At 39.6% G+C, this 26,397-nt stretch overlaps 1 protein-coding gene across 1 annotated transcript in view; it reads right to left on the bottom strand.

Moving 5' to 3' along the window:
- glt1d1 (glycosyltransferase 1 domain containing 1) overlaps positions 1 to 26,397 on the bottom strand; it is a 73,080-nt gene that overhangs the window by 27,309 nt on the left and 19,374 nt on the right. The window contains exons 5-7 of the mRNA XM_068005756.1: positions 14,986 to 15,022; positions 9,726 to 9,782; positions 1,563 to 1,658 (exon numbers count right to left, since the gene is read on the bottom strand). Of these exons, the coding sequence (XP_067861857.1) occupies positions 1,563 to 1,658; positions 9,726 to 9,782; positions 14,986 to 15,022 (190 nt within the window). The remainder of the gene's footprint in view (positions 1 to 1,562; positions 1,659 to 9,725; positions 9,783 to 14,985; positions 15,023 to 26,397) is intronic.

Raw genomic sequence — 26,397 nt, 5'->3', positions numbered from 1 at the left:
GGTGATCTCATTGAAACATACAAAATTTTTTATAGGGCTCGACAGGATAATTGCAAGGAGGACGTTTCCCTGGTTGGGGAGTCTAGAACCAGGGGTCAGAGTCTCAGAATAAGGGGTAGGCCATTTAGAACAGAGATGAGGAGAAATTTCTTCAATCAGAGGGTAGCGAATCTTTGGAATTCTCTACCCCAGAGGGCTGTGCAGGCTCAGTCATTGAGTACATTCAAAACAGAGATGGATAGATTTCTAGATATTAAAGGCATCAAGGGATATGGGGATAGTGCAGGAAAATTGTATTGAGGTAGAAGATCAGCCGTGATCTTGTTGAATGGTGGAGCAGGCTCGAGGGGCCGGATGGTCTACTCCTGCTCCTATTTCTTATGTTCTTATGGTCCTGTACTTTATGTTGTGAACATTTGTTTTAAGCTGCAGTGCCATTTCACCCTGTAGTCTACTCTATAGATGATCAATGGTCACACAACAAAAACCTTAAAGACTGTATTGACAACCTTTGTAACTTGAATTTGCTGAATTCTTTCCCATTTCATTAGATCAAAAAGCTTCTGATAGAGTGAATTTTGTCACTATAAACACAACTTTAATTATAGTAGGCCTCCATGTAAATTTATGAAAAACTTCCCTGTATCCAAAACTAGGGGTCATAAATATAAGATAGTCACTAATAAATCCAATAGGGAATTCAGGAGAAACTTCTTTACCCAGAGAGAGGTTAGAATGTGGAACTCGCTACCACAAGAAGTAGTTGAGGCAAATAGCATAGATGCATTTAAGGGGAAGCTAGATAAACACATGACGGAGAAAGGGATACAAGGTTATGCTGATAGGGTTACATGAAGAGGGGTGGGAGGAGGCTCGTGTGGAGCATAAACCTTTGTAACCGGCACAGACCAAATGGCCTATTTCTGTGCTGTACAATCTATGTAAAATATATATGTATATGTATTTATCAACTTTTCTAAGAAATGCTGTAGCATCTGCAAGTTGCTTGTGTTTTTAACTTTAAGGTTCGTTAACAGAAATTTCTCAGCCATTAATTGCATACCTTACACGTTCCTTCACAGAAGGAATGTCTAGTTGGAAAAGACAAAATGTTTCATCAACAGTTTGTTAATGACAAAATATAATTAATGTTTTGGCAGAAAACTCTACATTATTCCAGAAGTTATTCATCTCAAAATCTCATCAGTAATACATAAAATAGCTGATTAAGCTGCATTATATTTCAATAAGTTGTGTCAAAAGGATAATTATGCATATCACTTTGTAATGCCAACCGTCCAAAAATAGTGCTCTTGATCAAACTAAATTATATTAATATGTAAGCAAGGTTTGCAGAATGTACAAGGTCTTTCTTCAGACATAAATTACACTTGCAGAAAGTAATGAGCTTTCAATTAACAAAAATCATTAATAAAAGAATCAACAATTCAGCGCAGAATATACAAGTCTGTGAGGTAAAGTGAGAGTAGAATTATAAATACAACCACATAAAGGATGAGGAATGTTGAATACATTAGGTTAATGAAATCTACATTGAATACCTGAAAAAGCATCCACCAAATAGAGGGGATCTTTGACTCGCCGAAGTCCACACACCAAAAGAAAGATGTACGGGTCAATATTCTCGCACTGAATCCCTGTAACCAGTATACAGAACACAATAGCCATTTTTCTTCACTTAAAAAGTAGAAAATCCCGTCAAGCAACCCTTTCAGATTCAAGTATGTCCAGCCTTCATTATCATGACATTTCTATTATCACCTTTTGCAAGTAAGAAAGTTTCAAAGTCAAAGCAATCTAGTTCCATGATGCTATTCTAGTGGAGCAGAAAAGCAAGGTTGGTATAGGAAATCAACGTTTTCACAGCATTCTGTATTGTATTTCAAGCACCTGGTTACTTTATTGTAAACTGTTAACTCAATAATGTCATACTACTTTCTATATCAAATCGAAAATAAAATAAAAAAGGTGAAAAAAAGTTTCATCATTTCAGCAGGCTCATTAAAAAAAACCTTCTAGCGTGAAGGTTTTCAAGCCTGCGTTAATTAATCTCTGTTTTGCTCCTGGGTTTGGTCTCTCCTAATGAGAGATTACTTCATGCAAATATTTTTTTTGTTTTCTGAAGAGAAATGAACAAACATTTCATTCTACCATCTGCAAATTGAAATTGCACAATCTATTCTTGTCCTTGGTCAATAAAACAGTGACAGATGAGAATAATCCTCCTTTCCACTGGCAAACTCCAAATCAGGAGAGAACATGTATTCAAAGTGAATAGACAATGATATAGTAGCCGTGCCAGTACATGATGAAGTGGTTCTGTAGGGGGAGGTTAAATTTAGTGCAGTAAAACAGAATAATTGGCTATATATTATATGGAGGACGGTAAATCCCTATTTAATTCACCATCCAAAAAAACAGGACAGACTGGTAACTTCTACCAAGTAGATATCTTGAGGCCCTGTATCATAGCATATTTTTAAACCAACACAAGTTAGGTGGAATTTAAAAAAAAATCCATATGCAAAGAAACATTTTTGGATGGGTAACAGATGGTTCTCTTCAATAACTCAATCTTGGGATTTAAATGAATAACAAAGTATTTGAGCTTTGCTCTCTGTTTAAGATGACATCCGAATAACAATTGGATGATTGCTTTGTAATCTACTCTCATCGATCCAGTATTCTGTATAACGCAATGGTGTCCACGGTGACACAAAAAGGGAGAGAGTTTTGATGAGTCCGCAATCAAAACATTAACCTATCGTTTCTTCTTACAGACACTGGTGAGCCTGCCGCATATTTCCACACTTTCTGGTTTTATTTTCATTCTCCACAACCCACTAATTTGGATGAATTAATAGGTCACAATAGTTACAAATTTGGTCTTTTAGTTCATTGCTTCATTTAATTTGTTGGGTTAAATACACAGGCAGGACCGTTGAAATCTTCCGGACTCAGCTGAATCTGAGGAACGCCGCTAAATTACCCTGATCCCCAAAGCGTGTGATTACTAGCATGCGCTTAACTGCACCAACAACTTCAATGTATCAATGTATTCTCCCGTAAGTACTGTGCAACAAAACTGTAGTGACTTCACAAAGTATGCGTAAGGATTTATTTGAATAAAAATAATGATTTTATGAACTATTGAGGGAGAAAGAAAACAGTATTCAGAATTTGAAATACATTTGAATTGATAAAGCACTTTCAATATGTGTGAAGCTGATGGAAGCCATTGATAATGATTAGATTACTGTACCGTTGGGGCAAAAAGGAAAAAGAACAGATTGGGTTTGATGACAAGACAAATGAGAAGAGACATTCTGACCGTAAAATCAATCTGTACTGAATAATTTGACGCCAATTGTCAACTTAAAAATTAACAGTAATATTGTCAGAGGCTTATTACTTTTATCCATTGGAAGCAAGAATGCATTTTCACCCCTAGATTGGGCTCTGATAGAGCAAAATTGCTTTTGTGGTAGCAAAACAGCACTTTCTGTTAAATTAAACTTCTCTCATGTTAGAAGACACATGACAGTTTGTGTAAAGAGTTGTACTCTCTCAGATAGAGTTTATAGTTTAAAAAAAATCATTCTTTACTAAAGAAAAACCATCTTGCAAAACGTGATTGTTAATCAGGCTGCAGCAATTAATGTCAAATGTTTATTGTACATATTCTGCAGTTAAATGGTATTATTTAATCCAGCGAGAATAACTGTAATGCAAGTTGCATTATTTATTCTTCTCAGAAATATTACAACACATCTAATCATTTTTCAGCTTATAGCCTTAGACAAGACTTACCTGAAGGACTCTGAGGGATGGATATTTATTAGAAAATAATGACGAATATACGGCAAGCCAAAAGAGATGAAGAGTGCATGTTTTCACAATTTTCCTATGTTTATTTTTGGAACAGCTCAAATACGAATTCTTGAACATACAAAAACCTTCTAACTGTATATGCATGTTATGATTTCTAATGTTATTTATTTATAATTGTCATAGAGAATAGGTTAAGAACAGCTTCTGACCTGCTAAATTTAGTAGAAGAAATGGCAATGGAAGCCACACATTTACAAAGCGAACAAGATACCAAAATCAGTTTCAGTGATATCACAATCAAGAGCAAAAGACAAAAAAAGAAATTGAGAGTAATTCTATTAACCTACTTTAGGAGTGAGGAAGCACGGAGTAGCAGCTATCGACGGAGTCTGGTTTCGACAGAGTCTATAATTGGGAATTTGGTGAGTGAGGGGATTCGGTGCAGTAAGGGGTGAGGTGCATTTGATTAGTCAGCGGAGAGTACCGAGAGCGGGTCACAGCAACAACAAAACAAAACTGCAGTGTGACGATACAGGTAACGCAGGTAGGTGAGGTTAGTGGTGAGTATCTCTTCTGTTTTCTTCTTTCTTAGTGCTGTGGGCTAAGTAACTTATAGCATAAAACTAAATTAAAAAAAAACTAAACTTAATTTAATAAATTAAACAAGGCCAGTACTTGGTTCAACCTAAAAATAATTTGATTGGCATTGTAGTAATCAATTAAATAAATAAAAGTTATGACAGGGCAGGAGATGTGTTGCAGCTGCAATACGTGGGAGCTACTGGACAGTTTTGTCCAGGGTGACTACATCTGCGGTAAGTGTCTGCAGCTTGAGGAACTTCGGCTTCGAGTTGAGGAGCTGGCGTCCGAGCTGCAGACATTGCGATGCATCATGGAGGGAGAAAGTTACCTGGGCACTTTGATTCAGGAGGCAGTCACGCCCCTTAGACTAAATACTGTAGAATTGGCACGTGGTCAGGGACAGGAGGGTGTGACTGCGAGTGAGGCAGGTACGGGGATCCAGGAGGTAGCATTGCAGGATCCTCAGCCTCTGCACTTGTCCAATAGATACGATGTTCTTGCAGCCCTTGTGGGCGAGTGCAGGGACTGCAGGGAGGATGAGCAAACTGGCCACGGCACCGTGGTTCAGGGGGCCATTCAAGTGGGGGGAGTAAAAAGGAATGTGGTTGTAGTAGGCGACAGTATAGTTAGAGGGATAGACACTGTTCTCTGCAGCCAACAGCGAGAGTCCCGAAGGCTGTGTTGCCTACCCGGTGCCAGGGTTAAGGACATCTCCTCAGGGCTGGAGAGAAACTTGGAGTGAGAGGGGGAGGGGAAGGATCCAGTTGTCGTGGTCCACGTAGGTACCAACGACATAGGTAGGACTAAGAAAGACGTTCTGCTGAAGGAGTTTGAGCAGCTAGGGGCTGAATTAAAAAGCAGAACCTCAAAGGTGATAATCTCCGGATTATTACCTGAGCCAGGAGCAAATTAGCACAGGGTAAATCAGTTCAGAGAGATGAATGCGTGGCTCAAAGATTGGTGTGGGAGAAGTGGGTTTCGATTCATGGGGCACTGGCACCAGTACTGGGGAAAGAGGGAGCTGTTCCGTTGGGACGGGCTTCACGTGAACCATGCTGGGACCAGTGTTCTGGCAAACCGAATAACTAGAGCGGTAGAGAAGGCTTTAAACTAAATGGAGGGGGGGGGGGGGGGGAGGGCTCAGGTGGGGCGAAGTTTAGATTGATAAAGAGAAAAGACAAGGAAGTAGTACAGGAAAGTGATGGGGGTAATGATAAACAGAGAGTGTCAGGAAGGGACAGAGGGTACAAACATAAGAGTACACTAGCAAATGGGGCCGGGGTAGGAAAGAATGGTAAAAAGACAAAATTAAAGGTTCTTTTCCTGAATGCGCGCAGCATTCGTAATAAGATAGATGAATTGATGGCACAAATAGAAACAAATGGGTATGATCTCGTGGCCATTACAGAGACGTGGTTGCAAGGTGACCAAGGTTGGGAGCTAAATATTCAGGGTTATTTAACATTTCGGAAACATAGGAAAAATGGTAAACGTGGTGGGGTAGCTCTGTTAATAAAGGATGAAATTGGTATAATAGTGAGAAATGATCTTGGCTCAGAAGATCAAGATGTCGAATCAATTTGGGTGGAGGTAAGAAATAGCAAGGGAAAGAAATCATTGATGGGAGTAGTATGTTGGCCCCCTAACAGTAGCCACACTGTAGGGGAAAATATAAATCAGGAAATAAGGGGGGCTTGTAAAAAAGGTAATGCAATAATCATGGGCGATTTTAACTTTCACATAGATTGGACAAATCAAATGGGCAAAAATAGCCCTGAGGAGGAGTTCAGAGAATGTATTAGGGACTGTTTCATAGACCAATACGTTGGGGAACCAACCAGGGATCAGGCCATTTTGGATCTGGTAATGGGGTAACGAAACAGGGTTAATTAACGATCTCACAGTAAAGGATCCCTTGGGAAGCAGTGATCATAACATGATAGAATTTCACATCCAGTTTGAGAGCGAGGATCTTGGGTCTGAAACTACTGTATTAAACTTAAATAAGGGCAATTATAAAGGAATGAGGGCAGAATTGTCTAAAGTGGACTGGGTAAACAGATTAGATGGTATGACGGTGGATAAGCAGCAGCAAACATTTAAACAGATATTTTATGACTCGCAACAAAAATATATCCCTGTGAGGAGGAAAGACTCCACAAAAACGGTGACCCAACCATGGCTAACTAAGGAAATCAAGGATGGTATCAGGTTAAAAGAAAAAGCATACAACATTGCAAAGATTACTGGTAAGCCCAAAGATTGGGAAAACTTTAAAAACCAGCGAAGAATGACTAAAAGAATAATCAAGAGGGAGAAAATAAATTATGAGAGTAAACTAGCAAGAAATATAAAAACTGACAGTAAAAGCTTCTACAAGTATATAAAAAGGAAGAGGGTAGCTAAAATAAACATTGGTCCCTTAGAGGATGAGACTGGGGAAATAATAATGGAAAAAAAGGAAATGGCAGAGGAATTGAACAGATATTTTGTATCTGTCTTCACGGTGGAAGAAACTAATAACATACCAATAATGGTAGAAAATCAAGGGGCGAAGGGGAGGGAGGAACTAAAAACAATCGCTATCACTAGGGAAAAGGTACTAGGTAAACTAATGGGTCTAAAGGCTGACAAGTCCCCTGGACCTGATGGCTTGCATCAGAGGGTCTTAAAGGAAGTGGCTACAGAGATAGTGGATGCATTGGTTGTAAGCTTCCAGAATTCACTAGATTCTGGAAAGGTCCCGGCGGATTGGAAAACTGCAAACTTAACACTCCTATTCAAGAAGGGAGTGAGATAGAAAGCAGGTAACTATAGACCAGTTAGCCTAACATCTGTCATTGGGAAAATGCTATTGAATCCATTATTAAGGAAGTAGTAGCAGGACATTTGGAGACGCATAATACAATCAAGAAGAGTCAACATGATTTTATGAAGGGGAAATCATGTCTGACAAATTTATTAGAGTTCTTTGAGGAAGTAACGGCAGGGTGGATAAAGGGGAACCAATGGATGCAGTATATTTGGATTTCCAAAAGACATTCGATAAGGTGCCACATAAAAGATTACTGCACAAGATAAGAGCTCATGGTGTTGGGGGTAATATACTGGCACGGATAGAGGATTGGCTAACTAACAGAAAACAAAGAGTCGGGATAAAAGGGTCATTTTCAAAATGGCAATCTGTAACTAGTGGGGTGCCGCAGGGATCAGTGCTGGGGCCTCAACTATTTACAATATATGTCAATGACTTGGATGAAGGAACAGAGTGTCCTGTGGTCAAATTTGCTGATGATACAAAGATAGGTAATAAAGCAAGTTGCGATGAGGATACAAAGTGTCTGCAAAGGGATATTGACAGATTAAGCGAATGGGCAAAAATTTGGCAGATGGAATATAATGTGGGAAAATGTGAAGTCGTCCACTTTGGGAGGAAAAATAAAAAAGCAAAATATTATTTGAATGGAGAAATACGACAAAATGCTGCGGTACAGAGGGATCTGGGTGTCCTCGTACATGAAACACAGTCAACTTCCAGGTGCAGCAGGTAATCCGGAAGGCAAACGGAATATTGGCCTTTATTTCTAGGGGGATGGAGTATAAAAGCAGGGAAGTCATGCTGCAACTATACAGGGTGCTGGTGAGACCACACCTGGAGTACTGCGTACAGTTCTGGTGCCCTTATTTATGGAAGGACATACTTGCATTGGAGGCAGTTCAGAGAAGGTTCACTAGGTTGATTCTGGGTATGGAAGGGTTGTCTTATGAGGAAAGATTGAACAGGTTGGGTCAATACTCATTGGTGTTTAGAAGAATGAGAGGAGATCTTATTGAAACATACAAGATTCTGAGGGAACTCGATAGGGTAGATGCTGAGACGATGTTACCCCTCATGGGGAATCTAAAACTAGAGGGCACAGTCTCAGAATAAGGGGTTGCCCGTTTAAGATGGAAATGAGGAGGAATTTGTTCTCCCAGAGGGTGGAGAATCTTTGGAATTCTTTACTCCATAAAGCTGTGGAGGATGAGTCATTGAATACATTTAAGGTTGAGTTAGACAAATTTTTGATCAGCAAGGGAGTCAAAGGATATGGGGAAAGGGCGGGAAAGTGGAGTGGAGGTAAAAATCAGATCAGCCATGATCTCATTAAATGGCGGAGCAGGCTCGAGGGGCCGAATGGCCTACTCCTGCTCCTATCTCTTATGGTCTAATAAATATCACTTTTCCTCAAAAACAGAAATTTTAGCTTAAATGATTGTCAGCAACATTAACAGCAATTTAGTTTTAGTATCTTGCCATCACCTGCATTTGTTAAAAGGGCAATATCTGTCTTGAATAGCATTTGCAAAGTTTTCTTCCTTCTATTGAATACTATAATAATACTACACAAAAACTCAAGTTGATTTCCTGTGATGTTGCTTAAGGCAGAATTTTTTAAAAATTCTTTCTTTTCTGTTGATTTCTCATTCTTTCTGTCTCTCTGTTTTTATCCTCCACTCTCTGTTTGCCTCTTGGTGTTGTCCTTGTGCCTCTTAATTTGTCTCAAACTTTTTATTAATTTATCTCTCCTTCTGTGTGTTTTCTCTTCTGTATATCTTTCACTGTGTATGCCTCTCATGATCATTGATTTACTCGATTTGTATCTTAAGGCTAAGATATGCACCAAGATGGCAGTCAACAAATACTGGATCAAAGGTAGGGAGAGGCCTTCTGGGAACTACTGCAGCATGCATTGGTGAAAATAGCAGCTGGAAGTTGTGTTCTTGGTTAGGATAGAGGGATGGGGCTTGGCAGGGGTGGGGGGCGGTGGGGAGGGGGGAGAATCCAACATGGTTGCCTTGTCTGTTTTTGTGAAATTGAGCATCAAGATCTGATTGGTTTGATAGGATTAGATAATATCATGTGATCAGCATGGACCAATAAGTAATGTCTTTGGCTTTCTACAATCTCGACATTTCTACAAAAAACAAAGCTCTTAATAGTACAGATAGATAAACAAGTAGAAACAAAAAAAACACTATTTAATTAATTTACTTTGCCACATTGTTGAGGATAACAAGACCTTTAAGGAGTCACACAAACCATTCTCAATCTTTCTGCCTTGGTGCAAAACCCACATCCAAGCAACAACGGACTCCATCCCACTCCATATATAGTTAAAACTTCACAATATTATTCAGACTAAAAAGAACTTTTAGAACAATATTAAGCAAAGCTATTTAAAATCATGTTTATATATTTCAAATAAAAAGACACACATCTTGATTAAAAACACCATCAAAAACCATACCTGAACTTTGAAGGAATTCTCTCCAGTTAAATTTTGCACATGGCTTCGTCACAACACCTGGATTGCATAAGAAGGAAAGACACAGAATAAAAAGAGCACGAAGACAGTTAAACAAAGATGACAACAACAGTTTAGCGTGACTCCTTTCATTTCACTGCCCCTTTCCTAATTTGGATAGGAAAAGTTGAGTGACAAATGACAAAAATAAGTTAATCTGAGTTTCCAGCAGACTGTATTAGATTCCTAATTACTGGTCTTGAGCTGAATTCTAATATTTGAAATCTGGATTTCTTCCTTTGCACTGCCCGATAGAATTACAAACTGGCAGGACTGGTACTGTTGCTCAGAAGCTCACCCCCTCATCAGTGAATTATGGAGAGCAACTGGTGGAAGTCATGGAGCCACAACCTAGACTATCCTACCCTCATGTTGGGAGGAGGAAGCACCACAACAGGAGGGCAAAAAGGAAGAAAATGGGAGAGATTAAGGGAATGGTAATATATCGACTGATTTTTGCAATGCAAAAATGATGTTCTCAAAAAAATAAACAGAACCTAAAGGGATAATTTTTGACTTTGTGTTCCCAGTGGAGCCTTCACTGCTGAGAATCCATATCAGAAATTCAGGTGCACACTGCGCACAATTTTCCAAATGTTAATTCAAATCGCCAGGAAACTGCACACAGTGCATGCCCGAATTTCCAATATGTGCTACTGGTGGACGAAGCTCCATGTTGGGGATGTAAAAATCATGTATTTATTCAAAAGTACCACAACAAAGAATATTCAAGAGAAGTCACTGAATGTGGAATTTCTTTGATGAGGGAGGGGCACCAACTAACTTATAAGTGCTGTAGACTGGACTGAGTTCCCATTCAAGTGGAGTGAATTTCACATTCATGGTTGACAGTAGAGTATCTGTTCATGCCACTCTAAGTAATTTCATTTTAACCCGAGTTACTAAAAACATGCAAGATGTTCTGATATCCCCTATCTTTACGTGAACTGGTTTTAACCTTTCTTCAGAAAATTTTGTCTTGCCATTTTGAAAACCCTATTAGTAGACATCATAATTGGAAATTATGGTTAGGCACAATCCTAAAGATATCATTTTATAACTCCTGATGGACTTAATTTATATCTTTAACTCTTATTTTTTTGGCAATTCTAATGCTTTGAAAATATAAACAAATGTCATCAATGCAGCCATGAACACAAATGCCTTGAAAATGACTCTGAATATAACGATGCAAAATCTTTTTGTCCACCACAGGTGCTATCCTGTTTAAAATAAACAGTTAACACCTCTGTTAAAATAATGGAAAAATGAATTTCATATGAATGCTGCTGACATCACTGAGCTCAATCAAAAGCTAATAATGAATGAGCATCTGCTCCTCTGCTGGAACTTCTGTTTTTTGATGCTTGACTGACTCGGACTGCTCAACTGGCCTGATATCCAGTCTTGGATGAATTGTAACTTCCTCTAGCACAACACCAGGAAGACCTAAGCCAACATTTTTAGTCCCCGTCACAAACTCTGCTCCCTTGACACTGTCTCCATGACACTGTCTCAGAAAGAACCAGCCTATTCTCAACCTTAATATCCCATTCCACCCAGTGCTGAGTTTCAGACTCCATATACTTTCCATCACAAAGTCCACTTACTTCCTCTGTCACTTGTGCATCCCATCCTTACTTCAGCTCCTTTACAATTGAAACCTTTATGCATGCCTTTGTCACCCCCAGACTCTATTACTTCAATGTTCTCCTTATTGGCCACCACCCTTCATAAACTTCAACTTGTCGAAAACTCTGTCACACATATTCTGTCCTGTGTTGAGCTATGTTAAATTTAATGTTTTGGGGGATGGAGATCTAAAGTCTTTGTCTTCAAATTTCTCCGTGGACTAGTTCTATCTCTGAACTTCCCACCAGCCCTACATTTACACCTCCCTAAACACTCCATTCCTTTAACTCTGGCCTTTTGTGCATCCCTCCTCTCACTGTCCTATTATTTGTGGCAAAGCCTTGAGCCTCCTGGGTCCTACTTTCTGGAATTCGCTCACTAAACTCTACCTCTGTCCTCCAAAACCTTTTCAAAACCACATCTTCAACCAAGCTTTTGATCACCCCCTCCTAATCTCTCCCTTTCTGGCTTGATGTCTTTTTTCCTTATATGTGTGAAGCACCTTGCGATATATTTTACATCAACGGTGATCTAGTATAACGGTAGGTAACCGCAACACAATCTCCACTTTAGTTCTTTCCCAACTTGATAATTTGAAAGTGCAATTCATATTTATACCATCAATTAATCACAGTAATAAGATATTAGATGAGCTTCATGGCATGTGTACCCTTTTTAGAGATACTTTTGAGGTATGAGTGGAGTAAAATAGTATTACCATATCCCATGACTTAACATATTCTGTCAATGAGAAATTAATGAATTAAAAAAAGAGTAGGCACCAGTGAGTGGTTTAAAACTATACTATAATAGGAACAGGTACCAATTTATTTTGAAAACTTAACCAACATTCACAACAGAAACTAAGCTGAATTCACGTTAGAGAATTTAAACAGGCGATACTCTGTAATTAAAATGATGTATTCTAATTAAATCACCAAAACACCTTGGGATAGAGCCTGCCTGAACATTTTTTTTAAAAAAACACATAGAATAAAAATCATTGTTAATTTCAATATTGCCAAGGCTATCATTCTAAAAAGCACAGTTTGCCAGAATCTGCTCATCAAGGCAAAAGTACTTGGTTACAGGGAAATTGAAATAAGATTGCTTGTGGACACTTTTGACCATATCTTAGGATTGATTGCAGGCATTGGGAAAAAAATAATTGTTATCGGAACATAGGAACAGGAGTAGGCCATTTAGCCCCTCGAGCCTGTTCCAACATTCAATGAGATCATGGCTAATCTGTGACCTAACTCCATTTACCCGCTTTAACCAAAGGTATTAAGGGATATGGGGCTAACAAAAAATTGATCAATCTCAGATTTAAAATTAACAATTGAGCTAGCATCAACTGCCATTTGTGGAAGAGAGTTCCTTTGTGTGCACAAGTATTTCCAAACTTCACTCCTGAAAGTCCTGGCTCTAATTTTTAGGCTAAGTCCCCTAAGTTCTAGACTCCCCAACCAGCAGAAATAGTTTCTCTCTATCTACCCTATCAGTTCCCCTTAATATCTTGAAAACTTCGATCAAATCACCCCTCAATCTTCTAAATTCCAGGGAATACAACCTTAGTTTGTATAATCTCTCCTTGAAATTTAACCCTTGGAGTCCAGGTATCATTCTAGTAAAACTATGCTGCACTCCCTCCAAGGCCAATATATCCTTCCTAAGGTGCGGTGCCCAGAACTGAACACAGAATTCCTGGTGTGGTCTAACCAGGGCTTATATTCAGGAAGTCTTCACCTACATTCTGCATTATATTTGGAGAGTAAGTATTTAAAGAGAATTAGGAAGCTAGTATCTGAAGGCTTCACAATTGGATTCCCAATGGGAATCCCATTTTACAGGATATACATGCTAAAGGAAGAAGAGCAATGGGAAGCTGTAATGGAAGCCGGGTTAATCAGAAAGCACCAGAGGAGAGCCAGACCATTCTGGCAGAATCCATCCAGTAGGATGTATCAACCCAGGTACACTTTCCGAGATCTTTCACAGGAGCTCTGCGTCAAGGGGCTGCACTTCAGTCATGATGCTTTGGAGGAGGTCTGTTCATTGCTGTAGCCAAGGTCCACAACACGGACAGCTCTAACTATAACAGAGAAAGTGACTGCAACTCTGAACTTTTATGCCACAGGCTCATTCCAGGAAACCACAGTGAACTGATGGCAGAGGTCCCTGAGGATGCCAAAGAGGCTGATGATGACATTGCTGATGTTGAAGACCAGGTCCATGCAGAAAAGGAAGCAGGTGCAGTAGCTGGTGCATCAAGACCGCTGAGATTCAGAGTCATTTGGGACACGTGTACGGATGCATAGAGCAGTATTTTTTGGAAGATTCAGCCCATCAAAAATCTGCCTCCACTCACCAACCTCTCTATGGTCTAAGTAAAATCCTTGCACCTCAGCTAGCCATCACATCATAATATTGAATCTCAACATCAGCATGTTACCAATTTCCCACTGCCCTACAAGCAACCCAAACACTAAGTGATTTCTTACAACTATTTCCAAAAGCATTGCTTGTTTTTTGTATACCCCTTGTGACCACTTTTTTTTTGCTCTATTCTAACACTTCTTCTACATGTCACTGAGGATCTGTGGTCAGAGATGTAGATGGATATTGCAAAATATTATGAGCCTCATTGGATGGCCATGGCCCTTCTTTCTTTAAATTTCTACCTTGAGGCCCAGAATCATCATAAGGGAAATATATTTTTTGACTGGAATATGAGAGAAACATTGAGACCACAGACAGACGTGTACCTTATTTGAATGGCATTTGCAGGAAAGGTAATGGCACATCATTAAATCTCAAATATACACACATGCACAGGCAGACTGAGGCATTGCAGTAGTGAACCAGAACCATTCGACTGCAGCGGCTGAGCATGAAAAAAAATCCAATCCAAACAAAATTGAAGTGTTGCACAAATTTGAAGAGACAGTACCACCTTTGGTTTTTTTCCCTACCCAAAGATGTAGTTGAATAACTCGCTTTTAACCTAGTTATCAAAATCTTCATAATGTACCCATTCAAAGATGATATTAGCACCATTACAGTTGTTGATCCCAAGGGAATGTCGTATGTATTTATTGCACCAGTGTGACAGTGATAGGGAAATGCAAGCAAGTCATAGCACAATGGCACATTTCAATGAGGGAGTTACACAAAGACAGAGTTATAAAAAGCATTATAATAAAAACAGCTGTTGTTATTGGTAACTGAATATAGTCAAATTTAATTCTCAATTGTTTTGACAAGGCATGGCAGGTCTTCATGGTAAATAAATAGTTTTAAGTCCACCATAAGTCAACAAAGGGATACTGTCTCTTGCCCCTATATTTGATACAGTAAATTACATTTTGTTCCAATAGGTCTAGCAAGCACGCAAAGTTATTCATGCATAACCCCCCGAAACTTAAATTGTGGATAAAACCTTTTAAATAAAAAAGCTTCAACCAAATTCTGTTGCACATTCATGCAAAAGGCAACAAAGGCATAAAGTTCACAGCACCATGCTGAAAAGGCCACCAATCCTGTAATTTAAGCTGTTTCCACACCTTACCTTGAGGCTGCACATGAATCTTACTGCTAGCGAATGGCTTAAAAATAGGAAACAAAATACAAGATGAATAATATTTCCAAAAATATACCTGGAATAGCTTGCAAAAATCAAGCCAATACATAGAGCGGATAAAAGTACTGCTTTTTTTGTACATTATGGACACTTGCATACAACATGTAAAAGGGTTTATGACTTGCCTCCCAATCCAAAAGAGAGTATAATACATGTGAAAAATTACAATAGGCTTGTTTAGAACTTTGTTAGATACAGTAAAATAATTCAATGCAATGAATTTTATTTAAGGCATAATCAATCTTCTCTCAGGAGTCAACTACTGATCTTACAATTTACCCTGATAGTTCAGTCGAATAAAATTATTTGAATTAACCTTATCTAATAATTTACAGTCCCAACTTCAAAATCATTTAAATTCAATGAATAACAATATTTCAAAAAGTATAATTTTAAAATTTGTTACTGTCAAGATATACCTTTCACTGTTGTAACAGCTAAGAGATAGTACAATCATTTAAAATCTTGTGATTGAAGTTTACAATTGGTGAGAAAGCAAAGTTAACCTATATTCTCTAAATATGAACCTGTATTCTCTAACCATGCATTCTTGAAAACACTTATTAATCAATTGCACCAAATATCTGCCTTCATAGAAATACTTTTTTTGTTCCAATTTTCCACCCTTGCCTCTCCATTCCTGGTGAGGTTCAATTCCAGAGATACTGGCCACCCTTTGATGCCTCGCTGAAATGGCCATTTTTCATCTGTGAACCTAGACAGCAAGTGACAGATGGCTATTCAACCATGGAAGACATCACAGCCAAAGTCGATCTTCTCCTCACCCAATATCCATACACTATTCAATAAGGGTCCATGTATAGCAATCAGGAGCAAGAAACGTGGCTGATTTTTTGCCTTCCCCTAGCCTAGGGGATTGAGGCTGATTGTCACCTTGGCTGAGATCAGCTAACTTGGCAGAAACCAGGCATCAAAGCTGTAACCTTCTGGCCTGCATGGCTTAGTACCACAGAACATGTTACATTTGCCAACTAAGCCACTGGGGAAGCTCAGAGATAAATAATTTTAATTGCAATTCATCAGTGGCATTATTCTAAAACTGATATTTTGATTTTCTTAATGTGGAGATGCCAGTGATGGACTGGGGTTGACAATTGTAAACAATTTTACAACACCAAGTTATAGTCCAGCAATTTTATTTTAAATTCACAAGCTTTCGGAGGCTTCCTCCTTCCTCAGGTGAACGTTGTTGGAAATGAAATCCTCGAAATGAAATCGCATTTATAAATCACAGAACAATGCTTGGTGATTACAGACAGTTTTTTCAACTGCCTGTTGCCAAGGCAATCAGTGTGCAGATAGACAGGTGTTACCTACAAGGTCTCCGAATATACAAATCACCAAAAAAAAACAAAAAAAAAGAGATAGAGAGGTAGAAACATAGAAAAGACAGCAACTGACCCGTTATATTAAAAACAGATAACATTTGTTCGCTGGTGGGGTAACGTGTAGCATGACATGAACCCAAGATCCCGGTTGAGGCCATCCTCATGGGTGCGGAACTTGGCTATCAATTTCTGCTTGACGCTGCGACAACGGATGAACGGACACCGCGCAACAATCACCAAACAGGAGGGTTCCCTCCCAGTCGGGGAACACTTCAGCAGTCAAGGACATTCAGCCACCGACCTTCGGGTAAGCGTACTCCAAGGCGGCCTTCGAGACACACGACAACGCAAAATCGTCGAGCAGAAATTGATAGCCAAGTTCCACACCCATGAGGACGGCCTCAACCGGGATCTTGGGTTCATGTCACGCTAGACGTTACCCCACCAGCGAACAAATGTTATCTGTTTTTAATATAACGGGTCAGTTGCTGTCTTTTCTATGTTTCTACCTCTCTTTCTCTGTTTTTTTTTGGTGATTTGTATATTCGGAGACCTTGTAGGTAACACCTGTCTGTCTGCACACTGATTGCCTTGGCAACGGGCAGTTGAAAAAACTGTCTGTAATCACCAAGCATTGTTCTGTGATTTATAAATGCGATTTCATTTCGAGGATTTCATTTCCAACAACGTTCACCTGAGGAAGGAGGAAGCCTCCGAAAGCTTGTGAATTTAAAATAAAATTGCTGGACTATAACTTGGTGTTGTAAAATTGTTTACAATTGATTTTCTTAAGTTAATCTGTAATAATTACAAATGGAAAACTGTACTTCTGTCTTTTAAAGAAGATGGGCAGGAAAGTGTTATAAAATAGGATGGTTAACTAAACTGGAAATCAGAATTATCTGCTTTGTGGTCCTCTGTAGAACATAGCTTTAAATTATACGTAGAACAAACATGTCCCTTAGCAAATTCAGCAGCTAGACAGAATATAGAATTCAATGCTAGCCTGGTTGTAATGTTTCTGGATGTTTTGACCATTTTTACACAAAAAAAATTTGGAAAAAAAATTAAACTTTAGGTGTGCCTTAAAGCAAAGTGTATGTATTTATTTAAAAAAAGATAGGGACAAAAGGTGGTTAAAATGTTAATGAGCTAGGCTTTCAAGTTATTTCTCCTTAGGACTATAAACAAGCAATTCATTAACCTGTCTTTGTAATCAATAAACACCTCACACCCATTGTGTTGGGAGGTCATCGATCCCAGGCCTTGGCAGGGAGTGTCTGGTATAGGTCCTCCTCTCGAAGTGTGAACAAAGGGCGATAAAAAAAGACAGGGACACAGGGTTCAGTGTCACTACACGTCTCCCTCCTCAACCCACAGATCATGATGACACTTTCCACTTTCTCCCCTCTCAGTTTACACTACCAATCTACCTTCTCCACCCAGTTTGCAATAGCACTTTTCTCCACCTCACCCAAACGTTCACAATGGCAGTCCTCTCTCTCTCTCACCTTCAATTCAAGCTGACACTCTTCACCCCAGTTCACACTAGCACTCCTTTCCCTTGCCTCCCAAGTTCATTCTTCTCCTTCCCACTCCCCTTATAGCTGCTCCCAGCTCCAACCCTTCCTCCGCACAACTCCCAGCTGAAACCTGTGCTGCTGTTGTGGGCAGGATTTCCTGATCTTGCAAAATTTTCATCAGAATTCTCATCCAAAGCACAAAGCAGCATTCAATCCTATGAAGCAGCAGCAGGTAGGAGCTGGGAGCAGCACCAATGTTTGTCCAAAACCATGGACAAATACATAGTGCCATCCAGATGCTGACTGTTCATACGAGTATGTATATGTATAGCAGTTTAACAGTATGGCGTGGTAGTTGAAATACAAGAAAATGCAAATGCTTGTATGCTATTTTACTGTAAGTTGCTCCAATTGGGTGTTTGCAAAATTAGGTCAAAGTCAGATGGTGGCCTATTCACATTAAAATGGTGATCATGTTAAGGTAGCAAAAGTTTTTCTTGTATATACCAAAATGTTAGTGGCAAAATCAAAGTATTCGTGATTCCTGCAACAAATTAAAACATCGTGCTCCATTATATTTCAAGTGATCGCAACAAAAGTTGCATTTCAGAGGTTTGTCACCATGGTGTTGAAGTCCTTTTGTGAAAGGCACAATGAAATAGAAAATTATAAATAAAATTTACAGCGTGATACCTTCCAACACTTCCAGGTCCAGACATTGTCAAGGATATATTGCAAACATTTGACACATATTAATTAAAATCCACTTTTACACAAATTGTTAGTGATACTTTTTTAAAGCTTTCTTTAGCCTGCTAAAGAAATGTGTCTCATCAGCCCAATGCTTAAAGGAATCATAACCCAATGAAAATCTACTATTACAGTTGGTCTCAGAAATATTAATAACTAGGACACACTAGTGCAAAACTGGGAAAGAGTACAATATTAAACATTGGAATTTTTACATTTTCATTAACTCAGCTTTTATTCAATACCAATAATGAGCTTGATCAAAAACAGCCTTTGGCACTAGGTGCCTGAGATAAACAAAGCTGAAACATGCCAATATCTTCTTTCTATTTTGTCTTTTAAAAAAAAACTCACAGCAAGTTAATAAAACTGCACTCTTCTATTCAGCATCTCTTGTAAAGCCACTAATCTCTTTTCTTTTTTTAAATTGAAGGCTTTCATAATAGCGTTTAGCTTTTGAGTCCAATTAAGTAGGGTCTGAATGTCAGATCGAATCAAAAAGTTGCACTGTATGTCAAATTGTTTGGAAAAATGCAAATCTTAATATGTCATGACACATAACAGCAAGACAGAGTTTAACTATGTAACAAATATTTCACTTCAAAAGAAATTTTGACCATTTGGCTACGTTGCAAACTCCAGAGCTACAGATTAATTAACAATAAGCCTCCCCAATATAAGATACAAGATTAGTGCCGATTTACTGATTGTTTGTAGACCTGTCAACTCATTGCAGCTGTGCCAGCTCTATGAAAAAGCCACGTCATTTCATAGAATCATAGAAATTTATGGCACAGAAGGAGGCCATTCGGCCCATCATGTCTGCGCTGGCTGAAAAAGAGCTATCCAGCCTAATCCCACTTTCCAGCTCTTGGTCTGTAGCCTTGTAGGTTACTGCACTTCAAGTGCCTATCCAAGTACTTTTTAAATGTGATGAAGGTTTCTGCCTCTACCACCTTTTCAGGCAGTGAGTTTCAGACCCCTACCACCCTCTGGTGAAACAATTTTTCCTCAGCTCCCCTCTAATCCTTCTAGCAATTACTTTAAATCTATGCCTCCTGGTTATTGACCCTTCTGCTAAGGGAAATAGGTCCTCCATATCCACGCTATCAAGGCCCCTCATAATTTTATATACCTCAATTAAATCTCCCCTCAACCTCCTCTGTTCCAAAGAAAACAACCCCAGCATATCCAATCCTCCTCATGGCTAAAATTCTCCAGTCCTGGCAACATCCTCGTAAATCTCCTCTGTACCCTCTCTAGTGCAATCACATATTGCCTGTAATGTGGTGACCAGAACTGTACGCAGTACTCAAGCTGTGGCCTAACTAGTGTTTTATACAGTTTTAGTGTAACCTCCCTGCCCTGATATTCTATGCCTCGGTTAATAAAGGAAAGTATCCTGTATGCCATCTTAACCACCTTATCTACCTGTCCTGTTACCTTCAGGGATCGGTGGACATGCACTCCAAGGTCCCTCTGTTCCTCTACACCTCTTCACCTCTTAGTATCCTCCCATTTATTGTGTATTCCTTTGTCTTGTTTGCCCTCCTCAAATGCATTACCTCACACTTCTCTGGATTGAATTCCATTTGCCACTTATCTGCCCACCTGACCAGTCCACTGATATCTTCCTGCAGTCTACAGCTTTCCTCCTCACCATCAACCACATGGCCAATTTTTGTATAATCTGCAAACTTCTTTATCATGTCCCCTACATTTAAATCAAAATCATTGATATATACCACCAAAAGCAAGGGACCTAGTACCGAGCCATGTGGAACCCCACTGGAAACAGCCTTCCAGTCACAAAAACGTCCGTCAAGCATTACTCTTTACTTCCTGCCATTGGGCTAATTTTGGATCCAACTTGCCACTTTCCTTTGGATCCCATGGGCTTTTACTTTTCTGACCAGTCTGCCATGTGGGACCTTGTCAAAAGCCTTGCTAAAATCCATGTACACTACATCAAACACGCTACCCTCATCGACCCTCCTTGTTACCTCCTCAAAAAATTCAACCAAGTTAGTCAGGCACCACCTTCCCGTAACAAATCCATGCTGACTGTCCTTGATTAATCCGTGCCTTTCTAAATGACAATTAATACTGTCACTCAGAATTGTTTCCAATAATTTGCCCACCACCAAGGTTAGGCTGACTGGCCTGCAATTACTCAGTCTATCCCTTTCTCCCTTTTTAAATAACGGTGCAATGTTAGCAGTCCCCTGATCCTCTGGCACCACTCCTGTAGCCAGAGAGGATTGGAAAATGATGGTCAGAGCCTCTGCTATTTCCTCCCTTGCTTCTCTTAACATCCAGGGATACATTTCATCCAGACCTGGCAATTTATCTACTTTCAAAGATGCTAGTCCCCTTAATATTTCCTCCCTCACTATGTTTATCCCATCCAATATTTCACACTCCTCCTCCTTAACTACAATCTCTGAATTTTCCCCTCTTTTATAAAGACAGGCGCAAAGTATTAATCTTCCACCTCCACACACAAATTACCTTTTTGGTTTCTAATAGGCCCTACTCTTTCCTTAGTTATCCTCTTGCTCTTTATGTATTTATAAAACATCTTTAGGTTTTCCTTGATTTTACTTGCCAATATTCTTTCATGCCCTCTTTTTGCTTTCCTAATTTCCTTTTTAATTTCACCCCTGCACTTTCTATACTCCTCTAGGTTTTCTGCAGTATTGAACTCTCAGTATCTGACATAAGCCTCCATTTTTTGCCTTATCCTACCATGTGTGCTCCTTGACATCCAGGGGGCTCTAGATTTGAGAGTGCCATCCTTTTTCTTTGTGGGAACATATTTGCTCTGAACCCTCATCATCTCCTCCTTGAATGCCTCCCACTGTTCTGACACTGATTTACTTTCAAGGAGCTGTTTCCTGTCCACTTTTGCTAAATCACTTCTCAGCTTAGTAAAATTGGCCTTTTCTGAATTGAAAACTTTTACTCCTGTTCTATCTTTGTCCTAGCATGGGCTCTAATTTTCTCTGGTAGTTTCTAACTAGCCAGAGAGTAACATAAGGGAGGGAGTAATCATCCAAAGAGAAAAATTCTTCCAGTGGTGTTCCTCCACTATTTCTTGCTGGATTTACCTAAAAATTGTTTCTGTAGGAAATAATTACTTAGATGAGCAAACACTCTTACTTTCATCTTTGTGATGTCAGCAAAGTGATAATTTTTAAAATGAAGACAATGGATGAAATTTCAAAATAGTGATTTCCTGAGGAAAATTACATAATTTTAGGAAAAATGATGGAACTGGTATAATGATCACACTATAAGTAGGCAATAAGATAAGAGCCATCTATCACCAAGGATGAAGGCCAATAACACTGATAGCCAAATTAAGGCCGAGCAAAGTAACGATCTTAAGTTTCTTTGTTTAGTTCACAAAAAAACATCAGTTTGTTCAAAATGAAAGTGAAATGCAAGTAAGAGTTAATTGACAACTAAACAGTTTAAACTTTTCAGGCATTCATTATAAATATGAACACCACGGGATATTCTTCAACTAAACTTCCACTCAAATGCAGGTGCTAAGATAGTCCACGATTTTGAAGCTTCCGTAGCTTTGACAAAATGGCTGGGATTTTTTTTTTTTTAAAGTTGTTCTCGGGACGTGATGATGCTGGCAGGGCCACATTTATTGCCCATCTCCAGTTGCCTCAGGAAGGTGGTGGTAGGTCTTCTCCTTGAACCACTGTAGCCCTTGTGGTGATGGCCCTAAGGATTGTGTCATGATCCCGAGACCATAATGGAGAAACTTTTTTCACTTAAAATTGCAGGCCCCTAAGGTGAGAGGATTAGATAATACAAGAAAGGTTTCAACCACTAGAATCATAGAATGGTTACAACACAGGAGGCCATTCGGTCCATCGAGCCCTTGCCGGCTCTCTGCAAGAGCAATCCAGCTAGTACCACTCCCCCACCCTTTCCCCATAGCCCTGCAAATTCTTTTCCTTCAAATACTTATCCAATTCCCTTTTGAAAGTCACGATTGAATCCGCCTCCACCACCCTTTCAGGCAGTGCATTCCAGATCCTAACCACTCGCTGTGGTTTTTCCTCATGTCGCCTTTGGTTCTTTTGCCAATTACCTTAAATCTGTGCCCTCTGGTTCTCCACCCTTCTGCCAATGGGAACAGTTCCTCTCTATTTACTCCCCTCATGATGTTGAGCACCTCCATCAAATCTCCTCTCAACCTTCTCTGCTCTAAGGAGAACAATCCCAGATTTTCCAGTCTATCCACATAACTGAAGTCCCTCATCCCTTGAACCGTTCTAGTAAATCTTTTCTGAACCCTTTCTGAAGGAAGGGAATTCTGTTTATTTAGGCTGGTCCTGTCAAGAGCCTGGCCAATATCGGAGGCTCTGTGGGTTGCTATGCTGCATATGGACTTCTACATTTATTAGATAATCCAGGATGCAAAATGGTGATTGATGATCGAAGTCAAAAAGTTCAAAAACCAAGTGGTAATTGGCCAGTAACTGATATCCATTGCTTGGATCTGGTGAATAATCTTACCTATATGAGAAAGCAGCGGTAAAGTGCAAGAAACTTTCCAGACCAGGAGACTGACAGGCCATCATGGGCCAAGTTTGATTCCTACAACAGAATCTAAGTAGTTGTTTGTTCTGAAAGGTTACCATGAGATATCTTTCTCCATTTGATCTCCATTGACCCATGATGAACAGTCCAATTGAGTTATTGTTGAAAGATTCAGATGTGACATTTTGTACCTTGAAGAGGTCCTGAGCGGGTATAGTTCTGATGTTTTGATGCACTGGATTCAGCCAAAGGTGGGAACCAATTACTCCTTGGTTTATGTACCTTACTATTGTGGTACGGTCTGTCCAAATTGATCAATTTATGGACACATTCTTTGAAGAATAGCAAGGCTAACAACCACTTAGACCAAAAGCCAGTTAATGTGCTAGGTGTACTGGGGTCCACAATTCTTTTGAGTGTGTACTCCATTCCGTGGGAAGGCATCAAGGAAAGAAGGGGACAGCTGCTGCTCCTGACACTAATTGTAGGGCCTCCTTGTTGATCTTGACATTCTTGGGACAATTTTGCAAAATGTTTTAGTTGCAATGGTCTCATGAATAATCTTGAATTGGGTACTACTAATGTGGCTTGCTGCAATCGGTACTATATATAGTACTGAACATGAATCCTGGTTTGGCAGGAGTGAGCAGCAGTTGAATAACTATGAACTATTCTAGTGATAAAGATATTAGGGTTGATTTTAAACTTGCTGCCTGGGCGTAGAATCGGCATTGCAGAACGGCCACCCGTTACAGAAACAGGTCCGATTTTCAAATTGGCCAGTTTCTATAATGGGCAAGTTATCCGCAATGCCAATTTATGCCTGGGCAAGTTGAAAATCTACCCCATTGTGTCCCAAGCTGTCTGAAACCAAGCATTTATGAAGATAGGTACTGTAGTAATTGTTGCTAGTACTTTTCTTGATTTATGAGAAACCCTTATCTCCCATAAAATTCAACAGCTATTGGATGACCATCCAAGTAGTCTTAGGAAGGAGCCCAGAAAAAGTGATCAACTAAGGACTAAGGGCAGCCACAAAATATAGCTGCTGCAGTATGAAAACGGATCTCACTATGAGCAGGAACTTTCATGAATCTCCTGAGTGTTGATTTGAGACAGGATAAAAGCACCTTGTATTGGTAGAACTCAATTTATTTCCAGTGGAATTCTTTAACAACAGACAGCCTCCCATTTGAATTATTTGTCAACATCTTGGACCTTTCATCCAATATTCATGAGTTAACGCCCATGCATCCAGTATGTCAATCTTTCTGCCCTTTTGAGTACAGCAAAGTAGTGGAAGTAAATTCCCGAGTTCTTTTGCCCTAAGGATACCTTGTGTGTTGCCTGGAAAAGCAGGCATTTCAGCACTTCAAAGCCCAAAGCGAGCTGAAATGAGCACTCTGCTCAAAGAAAGTCACTCCTCTGAATTTGGTGAAAAGCCAATTCATAAGAACATAAGAAATAGGAGCAAGAGGATTCCATATGGCTCCTCGAGCCTGCTCCACCATTCAATAAGATCATGGCCTCAACTCCACTTTCCTGCCCGATCCCCATATCCCTTGATTCCCTTAGAGTCCAAAAATCTATCAATCTCAGTCTTGAATATACTCAATGACTGAAAATCTACAGCCATCTGGGGTAGAGAATTCCAAAGATTCACAACTCTCTAAGTGAAGAAATTTCTCCTCATCTCAGTCCTAAATGGCCGACCCCTTATCCTGAGACTATGCTCCCAAGTTCTAGACTCTCCAGCCAAGGGAAACAGCCTCTCAGCATCTACCCTGTCAAGCCCTCTCAGAATCTTATATATTTCAATGAATTCAGCTCTCAATCTTCTAAACTCCAGAGAGTATAGGCCCATTCTACTCAATCTCTCCTCATAGGACAATCCTCTCATCTCAGGAATCAATCTAGTGAACCTTCATTGCACTGCTTCTAAGGCAAGTATATCCTTCCTTAGGTAAGGAGACCAAAACTGCACACACTACTGCAGATGTGGTCTCACCAAAGCCCTGTACAATTGCAGCTAGACTTCCTTACTCTTGTACTCCAACCCCCTTGCAATAAAGGCTAACATACCATTTGCCTTCCTAACTGCTTGCTGTACCTGCATGCTAACTTTCTGTGTTTCGTGTACAAGGACACCCAAATCACTCTGAACACCAACATTTAATAGCTCCTCACCATTTAAAAAAATATTCCGTTTTTCTATTTTTCCTACCAAAGTGAATAACCTCACATTTCTCCATATTACAGTCCATCTGCCCACTCGCTTAACCTATTTATATCCCTTTGCAGACTCTGTGTCCTCCTCGCTGGTTACTTTCCCACTTAGCTTTGTATCGTCAGCAAACTTGGATACATTGCACTCGGTCCCTTCATCTAAGTCATTAATATAGATTGTAAATAGCTGAGGTCCAAGCACCGATCCTTGCAGCACTCCACTAGCTATAGCCTGACAACCTGAAAATGACCCATTTATTCCTACTTTGTGTTTTCTGTCCGTTAACCAATCCTCTATCCGTATTAATATATTACCCCCAACCCCATGAGCCCTTACCTTGTGTAACAACCTTTTGTGTGGCACCTTATCGAATGCCTTTTGAAAATCCAAATATACTACATCCACAGGTTCCCCTTTATCTACCCTGCTAGTTACATTCTCAAAGAACTCTAATGGATTTGTCAAACATGATTTCCCTTTCATAAAACCATGTTGACTCTGCCTAATCATATTATGATTTTCTAAATGCCCCATTACCACCTCCTTAATAGTGGATTCCAGCATTTTCCCGACTACTGATGTCAGGCTAACTGACCTGTAGTTCCGTGATTTCTCTCCCCCTCCTTTCTTCAATAGCGATGTTTGCTCTCTCACTTTCTTCTATTTTTGTATTAATAACTACTTTGATCTAAAATAACCTGTTCTAACTGTTCAATACCTTTTTGTCCACCTCTCATACCCCACTGTCCATTTTGAAGGTTGGACCTACATCCAAAAAAACTGACCTCTATCTGAAAACGAGCTTCAAAGGCTCAGGCTGCTAGTGTCAGATGAGTTGTTTGCCCATAGTACCTGGTAGTCTGACTGTACACAGACAAGATAACCCTTGTTGCAGTGGGTTAACACCAACAATTACACATAATAT

This window comes from Heptranchias perlo, chromosome 25, assembly GCF_035084215.1.
Source record: "Heptranchias perlo isolate sHepPer1 chromosome 25, sHepPer1.hap1, whole genome shotgun sequence".
Taxonomy (NCBI): Eukaryota; Metazoa; Chordata; class Chondrichthyes; order Hexanchiformes; family Hexanchidae; genus Heptranchias; species Heptranchias perlo.
Note: the sequence above shows the minus strand (reverse complement) of the source record. Positions and strands in the feature narration are given on the sequence as shown.